The sequence below is a fragment of the Chelonoidis abingdonii genome, chromosome 23 (genome assembly GCF_003597395.2).
Source record: "Chelonoidis abingdonii isolate Lonesome George chromosome 23, CheloAbing_2.0, whole genome shotgun sequence".
Lineage (NCBI taxonomy): Eukaryota > Metazoa > Chordata > Testudines > Testudinidae > Chelonoidis > Chelonoidis abingdonii.
This window is the reverse complement of record NC_133791.1, coordinates 9,406,824-9,423,157: the sequence shown is the minus strand read 5'-3', so window position 1 is coordinate 9,423,157 and position 16,334 is coordinate 9,406,824. Positions and strand designations below refer to the sequence as shown.

Genomic DNA, 16,334 nt, shown 5'->3' with positions numbered 1-16,334 from the left:
GCGGCGGGCTTGGGGCTCAGCGGCCGCCGGCTCACGCGGGCTTTTCCCCCCTCCGCAGATCTGCTCCGAGCGCGGCAAGAGGCGGCGGCGGCGGCGCGCAACCCCGCGGCCATGGAGGCGCATCTCCCCTCGGCCAGCAACTCGTCCAGCCAGCGCCGGAAACAGGGGCTCCCCCAGCACCGCGACACGCACTTCCCCGAAAGGTACCGGCGGGTGGGAGGGGCCTGCGGGACAGCCCCGCCCCGCCCCCTTCGCTTTGCTCCACCCCCCGGGGCGGGGGGGCTGGCCAAGCCTCCAGGGGTGGTGGGCGCTGGGAGATAGTTGGCCCCGGGGGATTGGCTTGGGGGTGGGTGGCAGGGCTGCCCAGAGGATTGAGGGGGCCTGGAGCAAAGCAATTTCGGGGCCCCTTCCTTAAAAAAAAAAGTTGCAATTCTGTAGAATACTATATTCTTGTGGGGGGGCCCTGTGGAGCCCAGGGCCTGAGCCAAATTGCCCCACTTGCCTCCACCCGCCTCTGGGCGGCCCTGGTGGATGGTGGGTCCTGGAAGGAGAGGCAGGAAAGTGGCTGGCCCCTGCGGCGGTCTGGCCGTGAGGGATTGGCTTGACGAGGCCCTTGGTTTTAAGTTTTAATGTTGTTTAAAGCTTCCTGGGAATTTATGGGTGTTTCTTGCAAAAAATTTAAAAAAGGGGGTGGAAGTTGTTGCGGAAAGTGAACTTTGGTGGGGAAATGTGGAGGTGAACATTAGGGGATAGGAGGACAGAAAAAAAGGAACTAGCAAAAGTGGGAGAGGCCATAGGAGGCCAGGAGGCTATCTCCACACGCTGCGTCCTCCACCTCTTTCACTTCCAGGTCTGCTCCAGAAAGAGAGATGGAAACCAGGTTACCTGGGCCATCTCGGTTACTAAGCTGCCATCTTCAAGGAGGGAGCTGTGTCTGGGGAATTCTGGCACTTCTCTTTTTAGGACTCAGATACTGACATACACATCCTCATGTGCGTGTGTGTGCAACTTCCACTATGTTGCCGTACTTTAACAGACAGCCTCATGTTTATACTTACACTAATTTATTGTGAACATAAATACATCTACCCTAGTGCGTGTGTTGGATTTTTTTAACATAATCAGCATATTCATGTACTTGGAATTCTGTACATGTAAGTTCCAGGGAAGTTTGTTAAAAATGGAATATCATTATTATTATTTTATTACTTAATAGCTTTTGTAGAACTCAGGGTTTTGGGATTTTTTTGGCAAAAATCAATAAAACTGAAAACAAAGGAATATGTAGATTGACTAGGCATATATGTGCCAGGTTGGATGTGTGTGTGAGTGCGTGCATGCTGTGTGTCATCTGGTCTGTGTGTGGTTGCATTGATGGGTGTGTCTTTGGGAAGTACGTGTGTGGAAAGTGGGGATATGTGCATGTGTGACTTTGTGCTTGCACGTTTCATACACGTACAAGGGTGTCAGTGCATATGTGAGTGTATGTGCTTGCATGTTAGTGTTTGCACGTTTCTAGGCACGGATGTGCTTGCTCATTACAAGTGTGTGCGTGTGTGGGTTTATGTGCTCTCATTTGGTGTGTTGGAATGGGGCTGACATGCACGTGTGCATTTCAGATCCTGGTTTGTGAGTCTCAGGCTGTTGGTAACATTCTGTCTAAGTCCTGCCTTGGAATCAGGAGTTGATGATATTGTGTAACCTGTTCTTTTGGCACAGAACATGCTAAGCTGTTTAAATTAGAATTTTATAGCTGCCCCAGATAATAAAAGGGAACTGATGCTCTGGGACAGACGCTGATGAGAGGGAATTTTTTTTTGAAGGACAGGACTTGAAGATGAGGCTTCTTTGCTCAGCAAGTGCTGCTGGAAACCTGGTTTACCCAGATCATTTATCTCACTCTGTGTTATAAGATGTTCTCTCCGCAATCAAGGAGTTCAGAGTGAAATTAAATTAAAGCCGTCTTTGTTTCTTGCACGGATAGTGGAGAAGTGAAGAGGCGGGAGATGAACTGGCTGCCACAGTGGCTGACACCCTCTGGGGGGTCCGGAAAGGGCTGTGGAGGGCTTCACTCTAGGCTTTGCTAATGGTCTTTCTTGATCTCTTATTGAGGGTGAGTGGGAAGGAAACTGGAATAATAATTGAAGTGCGTGTGAGGAGAAGGTGGTTCTTTCAGCTCATAGCCCTGGAGGAGTCCTCTGCCTAGTAGCTCTCTGTGTGCAGGGGCTGGGCAGTCCTGATAAACCTTTGTCCTACCGGCTGCACTTTGGCTAACCCATCCAGTACAATCCAATACAGTCAATGCGTGCTGTAGATAGACCTGTCAGGAATGCAGAGATAGGCGAGTTTCACTGCAGCCAGTTGGTAGGAAAACTTCTCTGACTATGTGTGGCCTGGAAGGCTGCCAGGCCAGCCGGAGAACTGGCTGAGGAAGCGCTTATGGAAGAGTGTGTGTGTGTGCACATTAGAAAGGCAAACTGAAAACGCATGTTGATGGGTATCAAGTCCAGGATTTACCTGGGACTGCCAGGCAGGCAGAGAGAAGATAATGAAGCCCAAGCCAGAGAGTGTTAAATCTTGTGCGGAGAAAGTGTAATCCAGTGGGCAGAGCAGGGGACTGCACGTTAGGGCATCTGTGTGGTTTTTGCCATTGATGGAGGGAGAGGGGTCTAATAGTTAGATCCGGGGACCAGGAGTCAAGACTCCTTCCTGGGTTCTACTCCCAGCTATGGAAAGGAGTGTGGATTAATTATTACATTGGAGACTGGGAATTAGGACTTCCGGGTTCTGACACTACCTTTTTCTGTGAACTTGACCAAGTCACTTACCCTTTTTGTGTCTCAATTTCCCCATCTGTAAAATGATGCCAATGCTCATTTGTAAAACAGGGTATGTTTAATTACTGTTCGTGAAGGTCTTGAAGGTCCTCAGGTGAAAGGCTTGAGTAGTTGAGTCTTATTGCATGGAGTAAGAATTTCTGGGCCCACCTGCAACCCACTAGTTATCTGCATAAAAGCGCTGTAGATAGTAAGACCACCACTTGTCTGAATTGATGGGTATAAAAGTGAAGGGCTATATTCTTCCCTTCCTTATACACTCAGAAGCCTTGTTTACTTCAGTAGACTTGCCTAGCGAGTAAGTCAGGGCAGGCCTTTATGCTGGATCTGCGTGCAGAAGCTGCCCCCAAGTGCCTGGGTAGGGTAGCTACCCTAGGAGCTTTTGGATGTTTTGTGTGAAAAGTTTACACTGTGGGCCTAGCTGGACCTGGGCAGGTTTTCTATTCCCCTTTCCTTGTGCGCACGGCACAGCTCACCTGACGGATTAATTGTATGCAGCCTTCTGGTCTTAGGAAGAGTGTGTGAGAAGGTTGTGTGTGTGTTCTACCTGTTTCTTTGGCAAAGTTCTCAAGTGTTACAATCCTTTGTCAGCTGAGCTGAGGGATAATTGCAGAGGTCCTGCAAGGAGGAGGCAGCTTCAGCTATGCCCTGCGGTCAGGCTCGTCAAGTCTGCTTGACATTGGTTCCCATGATTATTATTTGTCCCCAGAGATCCTTAACCACTCGAGTGTTACTTGGGGTCATCCTGCATCACGCTGCCCCCACTCATAAGGGCCGTGTTTTGTGCTTCTTTATCATTGCACGGCGGAGGGCATTAGGCATGCCTGTAGAAGACAAGGCCACAGATTGCAGAGACAAAACACCCGGAGGGTTAATGTCTTCTCCTCTCTCTCGCTGTTGGTCTTGGCCTCCGGTTTTGTATTTGACTGCTGTGGTCTCTGTCAATAAGATAAATCAAAGTAGCCTTTATGCTCCTTTAGCAGGAAGAGTGTGGAAAGTCTAAAAGGCGGCTGGCTCAGGTAGGTGGTGGAGGAAGAGGTGGTGGAATGAGATGGCTCACACAGAGAAAACTGCAGGTGGATTGATGGTGTCTCTTTTCCTGGGTGCATGATATGAGGGGATGTGAGCTGCTGGGCATGGCGTTAAAATCCCATTTCAGCTTCCTGTTGGGAGCTTTGTGGGGATCAGGTCAGTTCACAAATATAGTGGCTTTGCTGGCAAGAATAATTAGCCACTCAAGAATTCATCTATTAGTTATGTAAAGGGGGGAAAACCCACACCAGCAACCCCGGTTTATTTATCAAGGTGGCACCACATTTTTTGCAGAGGATGAATTTGCATCCATTTGGGAAAGTTTTTTTTTAATTTTCAGGGGTGAAGAGGATTGCAGAACAATTACCATAGGCTGATGAATGCTCAGGAAGATGGGTGGGGCTTGTTTTTTGTCCACTGTTTGGATTCATAGTCACTGGTTTGCAGTGGGTCTGGTGGTCTGAGCACAGGACAGGGAGCCAGGTGTCTCGCTGGGAGGCCAAGGACCACGTTCCCAAAGCGCATGTACAAAAGGCATCCGTTTCCAAATGCACATCCCCAAGATGTGCGTGGATCCCAGGAACGTGGCCTCTGTGGTGAGGGGAGCCACACGGATACCTAGATAAATAGATGTGCATCCGATGCCTGTGCATGGCTAGAAGATAAAACCCAATTCTCTTTGTAGCAGGGAGCAAATTGCTTCACCTCTGACCTACCTACAACTAACTTACCTTCCAAAGGGGTTTGTGTGTATTTTAAGGATCAAGCTAGAGAGTTTGTAATCTAGATCCAGACCTTTCCAAGCTCCATGGTGTTTGGTTTCAAACCCAGAATTAAAGGGTGCCCAGATCTGAGAGGTATGTTTGTAAAGATGGGGTCTCTAATTGTGAAGATTGGTTAGTTGAATGTTACTAAAGGTCTTGGAAAAGTTTGGCTCTAGATTCCAAACTCTCTAGTTTGACCTGCTCCTACCCCCCACCTCCACCTGCATGATGGTATGCCCCATGTGAAATGGGAAGGAGAAGAGGGATTGGTTTTGGCTCTGTTTTGTATCCACTGAGTTTCCTCCGGGCTTGCTTGTTTTCGTTGGAGAGACATTTGGCTTCCCAGTTTCCTACACAGGGTGCTAGGCCCTCTGGTTTATCCTGTGATATCTACTGCTAGTCACTATCTACATCCTCATTTGAACAGAAGCTTCTTCATCAGACCAGGCTCTGCAAATGCGTGTATAATAAAAGACCCATTAGGTTCCAAGCAGAGGCCGCCAAACCTCAAATCTGAACCAGGCTTCAGAGGTAAAAGGCGAGTGCTTTCATCTGCTACTCTGTCTTTCCCCATCAGGCTTAGGGTTCTTTTCCATCCACCTCCACCTCCACCTCCTCTCTTCAGGGGTGGTCTCAGGAATTTGGCCCGGCTATGTGATGGGAGGTTAACATTCCCCTCTCTTCTGGAAAAATGTTTATACCCCGCATCTGAAGTGCATTGCACAGGTGATCAAAAGAAGACTGGCCGATCCATAAGCCGTCTCTGCAGATGGGTGAAACCAGACAGTTTATGTGACACTTCAGATTTGTGTGTGTGTTTCGTACTCGTGTGGAGCTGTACTTTGTCCAGTGGCTAACACTGCATGGCATCAGAGACTTGGGGATGTGTGTGTAATTCATTTATCATTTCCCAGGGAGCACATAAAATAATGGGGGGTGGAAGATTGGGGGAGCTGAGTTAATAAAGAATAGTGAAAAACTCCAGGTGCTGGGAAATCATCATGTGTTTGGCTCCCTGGCAGTTTGATGGGGAAGGCTGAAAATCAGTAACTCCTTGAATCCCAGTGGCGGGCTGGCTGGCCTTTGGTAGCTGTGGCCAAACTCTGAAGTCCTTCCTCAGGCAAAACTGTCCTCAAAGGCAATGGAAGTTTTGCCTGACAAACTTAGTGAGGATTTCAGGATGTACCTCTTTCCCAATGCTGCTCCTACTGCTGCCTTTAACTCTGGGCCAAGCCTGGCACCCCTCAGCTCCTGCATTCCCCCCTTCCTTCTCTTGATCTTGAAGGGCTTCCTTTGCTCATCTAGCTCACTCTAGCTCTCTTCTTTGCGCACCTTGCCCAATTGCAATCCCTCCCAAGACTCTCCCCCCAGTGAACTCAGCATTTGTCACTTTCTGGCCTGGTCTACATCTGAGATTTCCCCCCAAATTCAAACCAGTTTTCAAGCTGCCTGGGGCCATAGCCCAGACTAGGATCCAGGCGGCCTGGACTGGTTTGGCTGAACTGATTTTAAAACCGGTTAGAATTTTCCCAGCCCCTCCTTGTCTAAAGCTATTTCTATCATCCCATCATGTGGTACATGTCGTCTAGTGGTGCATGTCTCCTTGTACCTAGAGACCCCAAAGATGTTCTTCAAGAAACCCTTTTGGTTTATTTAGTTTCCCTCCTTGGTGCAGCAGGAGTCTGTGGACAGGTATTAAAACTGCCTGCTGCAAACCAGCCAAGAGCTGTGTGCCAATTGCCCATTACCTCAGGTTTAAAGTGTCTCTTCCTATCAGAAGCAAAGCAGAATAAAGTGGCGCTCTCGTGCATTTTTCCCCCTCCCTCCCACCCTCTCTAAATTTATTTCCATGCCTTGCCGCTTTCAATCTGTGTTTCCTGACCCTCTCAGTTTCCCCGTCTCTCCGCTCTTGCAAGCCGGTGGCTCTGGATTTGGGACGAGATGGGGTTAATATGGAATGCTTGGTTTCAACAGTATAATGTGTAACCCCATAATGACTTTAAATATTGATTATTTGAAGGCCATTAGCGCTTATTGTTAAAGAAAAGTCAATACTTTTTAAGCCTTGTGAACCATTTGTCTCCTGTTAAAGGACATATCAAATTTAGCAGCATGCAGTGCAAATCCCCTAATACCCTACACACAAGCCTCCAGCTGGCATATATGTATTTTTTTTAAAAAAAGAAGAGAAAGATGCTGAAACAATGCATGCAGAAGTGCTCTCTGCGAAACAAGGACGGGGCTTAACAAACGTAATTGGCAAGGGCTAGGCTCGAGTTCTCAGGGGACAGAGCTGTTACTCAGTGGTTTCTCAGTCCTTACTCCAGTGGGAGTTTTACCTGAGTAAAGGCTGAGGTGTAACTGAGCAAGGATCTCAGGATTTGGCCCAAGGTTTTTATTTTCAGTGTGTTTCAATGGGAGCTCTATATGCCTTGGTTATTGGCTTTGCTATGGACTCTTTCACCCCTGGGTCACTGGTTCAGTATAATTCACTACTATCTGGCTTGTGTAGAAGTAGCTGGTGGATCTCCCTCTAGGAGATCTCCATATCCCCAAATCTGCCAGTACAATTGGTGTTAATTAGCATGCTCCCTGCCATTCTTAGCTAGTCATCTCTCACTCTTGCAAGTGGCCCTTCTGGGTCAGGATTGGGGCCCAGGGCACATGGGAGGTTGCGGTGCCACGTTGCAGTTTGTGAGTACAGAGAGGATTGGGTTGGGGCCAGGGAGGATTCAGACTCTGTTCAGAATGGTGCTCCTAAAGACTACAGCGTTCATTGCCGAAAGGTGTCCCGGTTCCTGGCGAGGATATTTCTTGGGCACCATCTCCCAGTAGATGTGTGATGTCCTTCCCAGTATTGCTAGTTTGTTAAGGAGATGCTAAACTGTGATCTCACTATGGAGGCTCTGCCCCCCGATCATATGCATCGCACATGTGATCTGCGGAACCGCACCAGGGTGGACACTAGCCTCCTGATTACTCCAGCTACAGCTGCTTGTTATGCAGCATTAGATATTGTGAAGGTGATGGGAGTACGTGCACCGTACTACCCTGCCTCTTAGCCCGGTTTTGCAGACTAAGGTGCTTGGTGAGCTGTGGGCACGTAGCTAATTGATTCCAGTTTGCCTTTGGCTCAGGAGTGCATGCCAGCTGATGCGTAGAGTTGTGGCAAAGGAGGAGGGCTGTGATGAGTCAGGCCAAGTCTGTCCACCTGGAACCTCTGACTTCCCAGCTCTGGTTTCAGAGTAGCAAAGCTGGTTGCATAGCGGTACTAATAATGGGAGCGCTGATTGGGTCACAGTCCTTTTCTCTCTGACCTCGCCCTGCTCCTCCTTCCCCTATGTGGGTGTGGCTTTCAGCCCACTGCCTAACTCTGCAAGGTTCTGTTTACATTGCAAATGCTGCTGCTATCTGGCCACCTCACCTGACATGACTAAAGCACTGTTTTGTGGCATAGACAGGGCCCCGCCCTGTTTTTAAAATCCTTGGGCTTGTTCCTTGACACTGTTGCATTTGTAGTGTAGACAGGACCTCTCTCCTCTAGCTGCAAGGAACCTCCAAAACTTACCCCACAGAGCCCTCTACAGCCTCTCCTTTAACATTTCTCTGTAACTCCTGTGGCCTGGCAGCACCCTCAGGTACCGCAGGGACAGCTCCTCCCTCCTTTCCCAGGATTATTTCTTACCTCCATACCTAACAGTGGCCAGATGATCAGCGTGCCTGTAAAGGAAGGGAAGTGGGGCCTATTACATGGCTTCTGGAACCGAGTGCACAATGTAGAATGGGAACGAACGGAAAACAGTAGAGGGCAGGCAAAGGCCTCCAAGATCAAGGCTCGGCCCTGTAAGGTGACATCGTGCTGCTGCGGAAGTGAAGGGCCTTTAATTTTGTAGTGCACGGCCTTGATCCCCACAGAGAGCATCTTCATCCCTATCGCAGAGTGTCTCTTGCCAGCTAAAGTCAGGCGCTGCCACCACTCCCTTTGTTTCTGACTCTTTGTGCAGCCTGCACCTGGGGCTTGTGTGCGGCGGCGTCTCCTAGTCAGACTCCCCTCTCCTGTGTTTATAAAAGGCAGGGAGGCTGCGCAATAGTTAAAAGCTACTTGATTTCCTAAATTGCTTCTTATAAAACGAACAGCACGTCTGCCAGGCTCGTCTCCCCATGATTACGGCTAATTACGATCGAACCGACACCTCCTAGCCCCCGTCATGCCGCTTTAATTGTCCGTTATTCATCTGCAGGCTGTCCAGGGTGGCAAAGCACTTGGCAGCCCAGCGACCGAGGCCTCAGCTAATTGTGAGGCCTCAGGGATTAGGGCAGGTGATTACACACTTCATGGTGTAATTACATAAGCATCGCTTGGCTGCTGCCCCGGCGCTGAGCCGAAGGTCACGCGCTGCGTTACCTGAGATTAATTGGAGCTGCCACTGAAGCGCGAGGCGCTGGCGGAGCGGTTATACGATTAGCATTAACATTTCAACAGCGACGGATCGATCTGTGGCTCTCCTCCAGACACAGCGAGCTGTGCAATTAGTTTAGAGGAGAGCTAGGGGGGCTGGGGGCGGGGGGAGGAGAGACAGACGGAAAAGGAGGAGGGAGGGAAAGGGCAAGAGAGACAGACAGACAAAAAGAGTGAGGGGAGAAAAGGACGAGACAGGCGGGGAGGCAAAGACAGATGGAAATGGGAGGAGGCAGGGAGAGAGAAGTCTGATTTAGGGAAATATTTCAATCCATCCACTGTTTTGGGTCCGCGTGTGGGTCTCAGCAATGGTGCTGGCTGATGGAGGGATAGAGCCGTTTCAGGGAGATCTAGGGAGAGAAGAAGGAGACACTCCCCCCCTTCCCCTGCTATTGGAACAGTTTTGGAAATTGGACGAAGCACAAAAAATGGACCTCAGCTGTAGCTGTGCGAACCAGAATGATAGCTCATCCCCAGCAGTGTGGGGGAAGGGAAGCAGCACAGTGCTTGACTTCGCCTCTAGATGCCCCGGTGAAGGTAATAATGTTCTAAGTGGCCATCAAAGGGAATTAAGAGACGTGCAGCCGGAAACCAGAGATTTGCTTGCAGGCTTCCCAAGCAGATTTGACTAATGGAAGAGACCTTGGCTCCTATTTGCTTCCTCAGGGCTTTACCTGGCCTGCTCTCTGATCGTCTCTCCCTCCCCCAACCTTCCACTACAGTTACTATTAGCTAGAGTCAGGGCTAACGCCAGTGTGCTGTATTGTCGTCCTGCATCATGTTCAGGCATGGGACCCCACCCTGGCTCTGCCCAGGCACCTCTCTGCTCACCAGCAGGACCCCCTGCTATGCCAACCCTCTCTCCAGCTCTGCCAACGCTCACCTGTTCAACACTCACCTGCAGCAGGCCCCATCAGATCTCTGCCAGTGCACCTCGCCTCCGACCTGCAGCAGCCCCTTGTCTCCAGAGAAGAGGCTGCCAGTCGTACCGAGCAGGGCTGTGGTTGGATAACCATTAGGGTCCTCACTGAGACCCCTACCCCCAAAACTATCAAATATCTTTTGACTTGTAACGTAGTCAAGTTTTAACCGAGGTTTGCTGAGGTGAAAGACAAGTGCTATCTGGTGCTGTCCTGTGCACCCCTTGCCCAGCCAACTCCCAGCGTACGTCCCAGCAGAGCCAAATCTCTGGATGCGGGAAGCTGGTGGGATCTGTTTCATTCCCCTGCGTACAGATTTGTATTGTTTGCTCCTCTTTTATCCCCTTCATTTTTTTCTTTATCAAGTTTTGCAAATAAAGATCAAAATTCAACCCAAAACCTGCCAGCGCGGATAGTCTCCAGCGTCTCCATTCGTGCCATGGGTCAGTTCTGAGAATGAGTGAGAGAGCAGCGGGTGTGTGGGGAACAATGGAGCCAGTGCTGGGAGTTGCTGTGTCCACCTCTTCCCCACCTTTGACACCTGGATACTGTGAGCTGCTGTGACCTCCCCCACCAAACGTTCATTCACATCAGGCCCTATGAGACCCTGAGCGTCTGCACCTGGCTCCGTGTGGGTACTGGCCCCATGAACATCAATCACACTCAGCTCAGTGGGGGCAGAGGGCTCACGTCCCCTGTGAGATTGGGGCGGATGGTGCTGGTGGCTGCTCAGTGGGAAAGGAATGAGCAGCTCCTCGCCTGTCCCTCCTTAGCTCTGCTTTGTTTTAATTCTTCAAATGTTGTGTTTTCTTCACTCTGTGGTCGTCACAAAGCAGGAGCCTCTATGGGGCCGGAACAGCTGGCTGGGAAACCCATGGTCAATGGGAATATCAGAAGCTTTTGGAGGAGCAGGGCAGGAGAGGGAATGGCAGACCCAATTGTCTGTCAAAGTGCAGCATGTGCACGCCCGCGTGCTGGTGTGAGCACCCGGGTCCAGCCAGCAGGAGTCTAACGGCAAACTCCTTTGTCTCAAGACAAGCACAATTTTTGAGCTATCTGTATAGCATCCTGGAGAGCATTCCCTCTAGGTCACTCACACAGCAAGTGTAGGCCTGCTGCTCGGCTGCATCTATGTCTAGGGGGATCGATCTCTGATCTCTCTCTCTCTCTGCCCTTAACTCAGGCACAGCTCCCATTGGCTTCAGGGACAGTTTTCGCGTAGGTAAGAACTGAGCAGAGACTTTGGGCTACAGCCCGTTCTGAAATGTAATGTCCTCAGGGCTTTTACAAACCAGTCAGGCACAGCTTCCGTCCCAAAGACCTTATAGCCCAGCTCAGGCACGTACAAACAAGGGAAGGGGGTGCAATTGTTGTGAGTGTGTGTGTGTGAGAGAGAATACGCTGTGCATGAGACAGCTGGTGCATTATGGAGTTGCAGGCTGCTAAGCATGAGGATTCAGGTTCTAATGGTGGCAGTTTGCTGGCAGACCAGCCTGTATCAGTCTTAGAAAGAGGCTGAGCTCAAGGCTGTCCTTTAACATGCAGGTGTATTTGTACAGGTGTGCGTGTGTGTATATGTCAGAGAACACAGTACAGCACGCTGGCGCGCCCGCCGAGACATTGATCTCCTTGCTGAGTGAAGCTCATGCTCAGATTGCTGCGATCAGCACTGTGCAGTGCTAAATCTCTAAATCTCTTCCATTTTCTTTAGGGACATGTCCCACCCACCGCCTCTGCTGTCACCCCAGAATGCCCCCCACATCGCGCTAGGGCCTCACTTGAGACCTCCCTTCCTGGGGGTGCCTTCAGCTTTGTGCCAGACGCCAGGTGAGTACACAGGTGATGGTCCATGTGGGAGGAGAGGGCTGTGTTGTCACAGCCTTGACTTGGAGCATCCGAGAGCTGTCGCACCCCAGTGGATGCACTGCCCTCTCCTGTGGCTCCCGAATGCATCTCATGTGGCCATTCAGCTCCACTGGCCCGTATAGAGGGGAGCAGGCAATGCCATCTCCCTGGTCCCTTTGGTGTGTCTAGCCCCACAGCAGTGCTAGCAGAGAGCAAGGCCTGCCTCACAGGGGAATGGGACAGGCTCCTTGCACCAGGCAGCCGCAGTGTGGTGTGCCTGTTGCATTGTGCAGCCTGAATGAGGCGGAACAGCAGGAATGGAGTCGGCTACGAAGTCACCCTGTGGGAGCGTTACGGGAAACCTTTTGGCATAGCTAGGGTCTTGTGAGCCGCAGGAAATCACATCTGTTTTGCTCACTGGGATTACAATGAGGACAGTTTCCCCCAGATTGGAGAGGGAGCAGTTCTGTTGCCCTTCACTGCACAGCTGGCCGCGCAGCGAGTGCTGCCCTGTATAACCCTGTGTCCATCATGCTGTCCCCTGCCCACAGGTTACGGGTTTCTGCAGCCGGCACAAGCGGAGATGTTTGCACGGCAGCAGGAGATGCTGCGGAAACAGAACCTTGCCAGGTATGGAGCACCGCCCCAGAGGAGCTCCCTGCATGTGAGCCTGCCTGTCCTTCAGGCTAGATTTCCGTCCCCTTTTGCCCTGTCTTCCTGGCCCCAGCCAGAATAGAGTGTGACCTTGGTGCTATATGGGCAGCTGGGGGAAGGAAGCCCTCCCTCTCCAGGACAGGTACTGCATAGGCAGCTACAGTGCGAGCTTTCCCCACCCAGAGAGCCTAGTTCTGCCCTCACGCCCATCCAGTCCTTGGCCTCTCTGCTGAGACTACCATTATGCAGGTGATTTTTCTGACTGGAACCCTTTGGATGTAACCTGAGACCACCAAACTCATTACACTTGGGCTTCTAAGGGGTGAGAAAGTGAGAGCTTTTGGTGCTGCCTGCTGGGTTTGAACCCATGATGTAGGGATGAAAGGCTCTGTATCCTGTTACCTGCACCTCTCAACCAGCCAGCCCTGCTGCTAGGAACTTGCCAAGGAGCCTGGTTCGCACAGGGGGTGGCAGTGGTGGATGGGATCCGGATTCCTTGCCTTGGATTGAGCAGCAAAAATAGTGCAATGTCAGAGGGAAATTAATTGAAACAATATAAGGGCATGAAAACCACCTGCACACCAAACTCGACCTTAGGCCTTTGAGCGCCAAAACTGCAGCTGCTAGTGCAGGAGGAGTTGACCTTCAAACCCTACTCATTTTTCTCTCCCTCTTTAGGCTTGAGATGTCAGCTGAGATCATCCGCCAGAAGGAGCTGGAGAATCTCCATCGACAGAGGCTACTGGCCAGCGACCCGCTGAGCCTGCACCCGGCCTTACCCCAGGACCACCCGGCCTTGCGGAACATGCACGACATCCCCGAGGGGCACCCTCTGAGGGACGAACTCTCACGGAGGAACGCCATGCTGGTGCTCCGGCACAACAACACGCCACTGCTGTCGCTCAACCATGGAGTCCCCAGCGCCACCCCGCCCAAGGAGCAGGGCCGGCGGGGGAGCCGGAAATCAGTGCACCACCGGGCTGAGCCTCCGGGACTGCATGAGGCCAAGGAGCTGGCCGAGCCCCGGGCACAGGATGGTGTGCCCGACTGCAACGATGAGGAGATGAAAGACTCAGAGAGCGATGCTGAAGTGAGCGACGAGAAGCCGGAGAGCCTGAAAGCTGAGAGCAGCAGCTCAGCCAGTGAACTCAAAGAGTGCAAAGAGACAAGCAAGGTCTATGAGGGGGCCAAGGAGCTGAGCGAAGTGGCTTCTGGCCAGAATGCCCCTTGCAGCTCCTCAAGCACTGAGTCGCCCAGCCACCTGCTTGGCCCAGGCATCAGTAAAAATGAGGTGAAATACCTCCCTCCGGCCTCCATCCCACCACCTCAGCCACTGCCCTTTGGATTCCCTTATACAATGAGCCCCTATTTCCACGCAGGTAGGTGAGAGCCTCATAACTAAGGGGGGAACTGGTATAGCAGGGGGCCTTGGCAGAGTATCGATTTTACAGGATGTTAAGAATGGGGCTGATAGTCTATTCGTGGTGCATCTGTCTCTGTGAGATTTGAGCATCTAGAGTTAAAACAAACAAAAAAAATGAATGTCAAGGATCCAGCTTGAAACAAAATAACTCAGAGGTCATAAAGAGATTACTAATTAATCCAGAGATGGTAGCAGGCTGGGGTGAGCCACAAACACGTGAGAAGGGAAAAGGACACATACTAGACCCAAGTAGACATGGACCTTGGATGGCACAGGAAGAATGTGAGAACGGCCATACTGGGTCAGACCAAAGGTCCATCTAGCCCAGTATCCTGTCTTCCAACAGTGGCCAATGCCAGATGCCCCAGCGGGAATGAACAGAACAGGTAATCATCAGGTGATCCATCTCCTGTTGCCCACTCCCAGCTCCTGGCAAACAGAGGCTGGAGACACCATCCCTGCCCATCCTGGCTAATAGCCATTGATGGACCTGTCCTCCATGAATTTATCTAGTTCTTTTTTTAACCCTGTTATGGTCTTGGCCTTCACAACATCTTCTGGCAAAGAGTTCCACAGGTTGACTGTGCATTGTATGAAGAAATACTTCCTTTTGTTTGTTTTAAACCTGCTGCCTGTTATTTTCATTGGGTGACCCCTAGTTCTTGTGTTATGAGAAGGAGTAAATAACACTTCCTTTTCTACTTTCTCTACACCAGTCATGATTTTATAGACCTCAATCATATCTCCCTTTAGCTTTTCCAAGCTGAAAAGTCCCAGTCTTATTAATCTCTCCTCATACGGAAGCTGTTCCATACCCCTAATAATTTTTGTTGCCCTTTTCTGAACCTTTTCCAATTCCAATATAGCTGAGATTCAAAGTGTGAGAACATAAATGTGACTGAAGGTGAATTCTTGCCCCCTTGGGTGTGTCAGTGTGCCTGGCTGGAAGCTGTGGGCTGAGCATTTGACTGGGTATTGGCAAAGCTAATGATACAGTGGTAGGAAAAATGCCATGCTGTGTTGAGCTGTATGGATAAGCATGATGTCCTCCCAGAGCAAAGGGGATAGTCTGCATGGAGTTGGCTGGACCTCAGGTGGGAGCCTCGGTTCAAGACAGACATTGATAAATTGGAGAGGGCTTCAGGGAAGGGCAGCAAAGATGATTAAGGGCTTGGAGGGATTGACCTGTGAGGGAAAAGGCTGGAAGAATTAAGTATATATAGCTGGGCTAAAAGATAACCAGGCTTGTGGAGCGGTGGGATCCAGCAGCCACCTCTCAGTATTTGAAGGAGGTGCAAGGATTGTCTGGGGCATAGGCGCCAACTTTTCCCGGCTCCGGTGGATGCTCGAGCTCCCTCCTCCCCAACCCCACCCCGCCGCGCCCCTCCTGCCCCGATTCCAACTCCTTCCCCAAAGTCCCTGCCCCAACTCCGCCCCCTTCTTGCCCCTATTGGACTCCTTCCTCAAATCCCTTCCCCAGCTCCTCCCCTGAGCGCACCGCGTTTCCACTCCTTCCCAGCGCTTGCCGTGCAAACAGCTGGGAAGGAGAGGGGCAAAGCGGGACGCAGCGCTCAGGGGAGGAGGTGGAGGCAGAGATGAGCTGGGGTGAGAGGGGCGGGGCGAGGAGCTGTCAGTGGGTGCAGAGCACCCACCAATTTTTCCGCGTGGGTGCTCCAGCCCCTTAGCACCCACGGAGTCAGCGCCTGTGGTCTGCGATACTCATAGGAGACATGCCCAAATGTAACAGGACAGAGATGAGCAAGGGAAAGCTTTTTAGGGTGAGCAGCTGAAAAATAGACTCGTGAGACAATCTCCCAGGGCACTGCAAAGCCCATTGCTAGAGTTACAGCTAGACATACTGCTCAGGAATGTTTTGCAGGAAGCAGTCCTCTCTGGCAGCTGGTGAGGGACAGCCTGGAGTATCTGCTAGGTCTTTGCCATTTCTACATTCCCTGTATTTCCATAGTTTGAGAGGGAAATGCAGAATTAAGGCTGGAGCTCCCTCCATCCCATCATGCCTGGGGCATCTCTGGATGCCAGGCAGCATTACCTCCGGCATGTGGATCCATACCTCTGGGACATAGATTCAGGAGGTCCCCAAACAGTGATTCCACTTCCTTGGCCAGCCTCCTGCCCTGGAAAGTCATGTGTTGTCACCTGACTGTGTTCCCATGGCAACCCCCGTGTATCTCAAAGAAATCTCTGATGTGTTAACTTTAAACTTCAGCGAGGGACCTCAACGGAGCAGGGGCTATTGATTTACCCCAGCTCTCTGCAGGTAGAAGGAGTGTGTCAGGACAAAGCGGAAGGGTATGCATGTAGGGATGGGGGTGTGTATTGATACTCAGGTCATCATCCCACCAAGAGGCATCGGAGTGGATGACTCCCCACCCACCCACC

General features: G+C 51.1%; 1 protein-coding gene across 2 annotated transcripts in view; it reads left to right on the top strand.

Moving 5' to 3' along the window:
* The window catches only part of SAMD11 (sterile alpha motif domain containing 11), a 181,106-nt gene that overhangs the window by 148,968 nt on the left and 15,804 nt on the right, over positions 1-16,334 (top strand). Inside the window, exons 8-12 of one of the 2 annotated variants that reach the window (XM_075060202.1) lie at positions 59-203; positions 10,849-11,070; positions 11,724-11,839; positions 12,409-12,487; positions 13,190-13,890. In XM_075060202.1, the coding sequence (XP_074916303.1) occupies positions 59-203; positions 10,849-11,070; positions 11,724-11,839; positions 12,409-12,487; positions 13,190-13,890 (1,263 nt within the window). The remainder of the gene's footprint in view (positions 1-58; positions 204-10,848; positions 11,071-11,723; positions 11,840-12,408; positions 12,488-13,189; positions 13,891-16,334) is intronic. The other variant, XM_032779953.2, reaches the window with a different exon arrangement.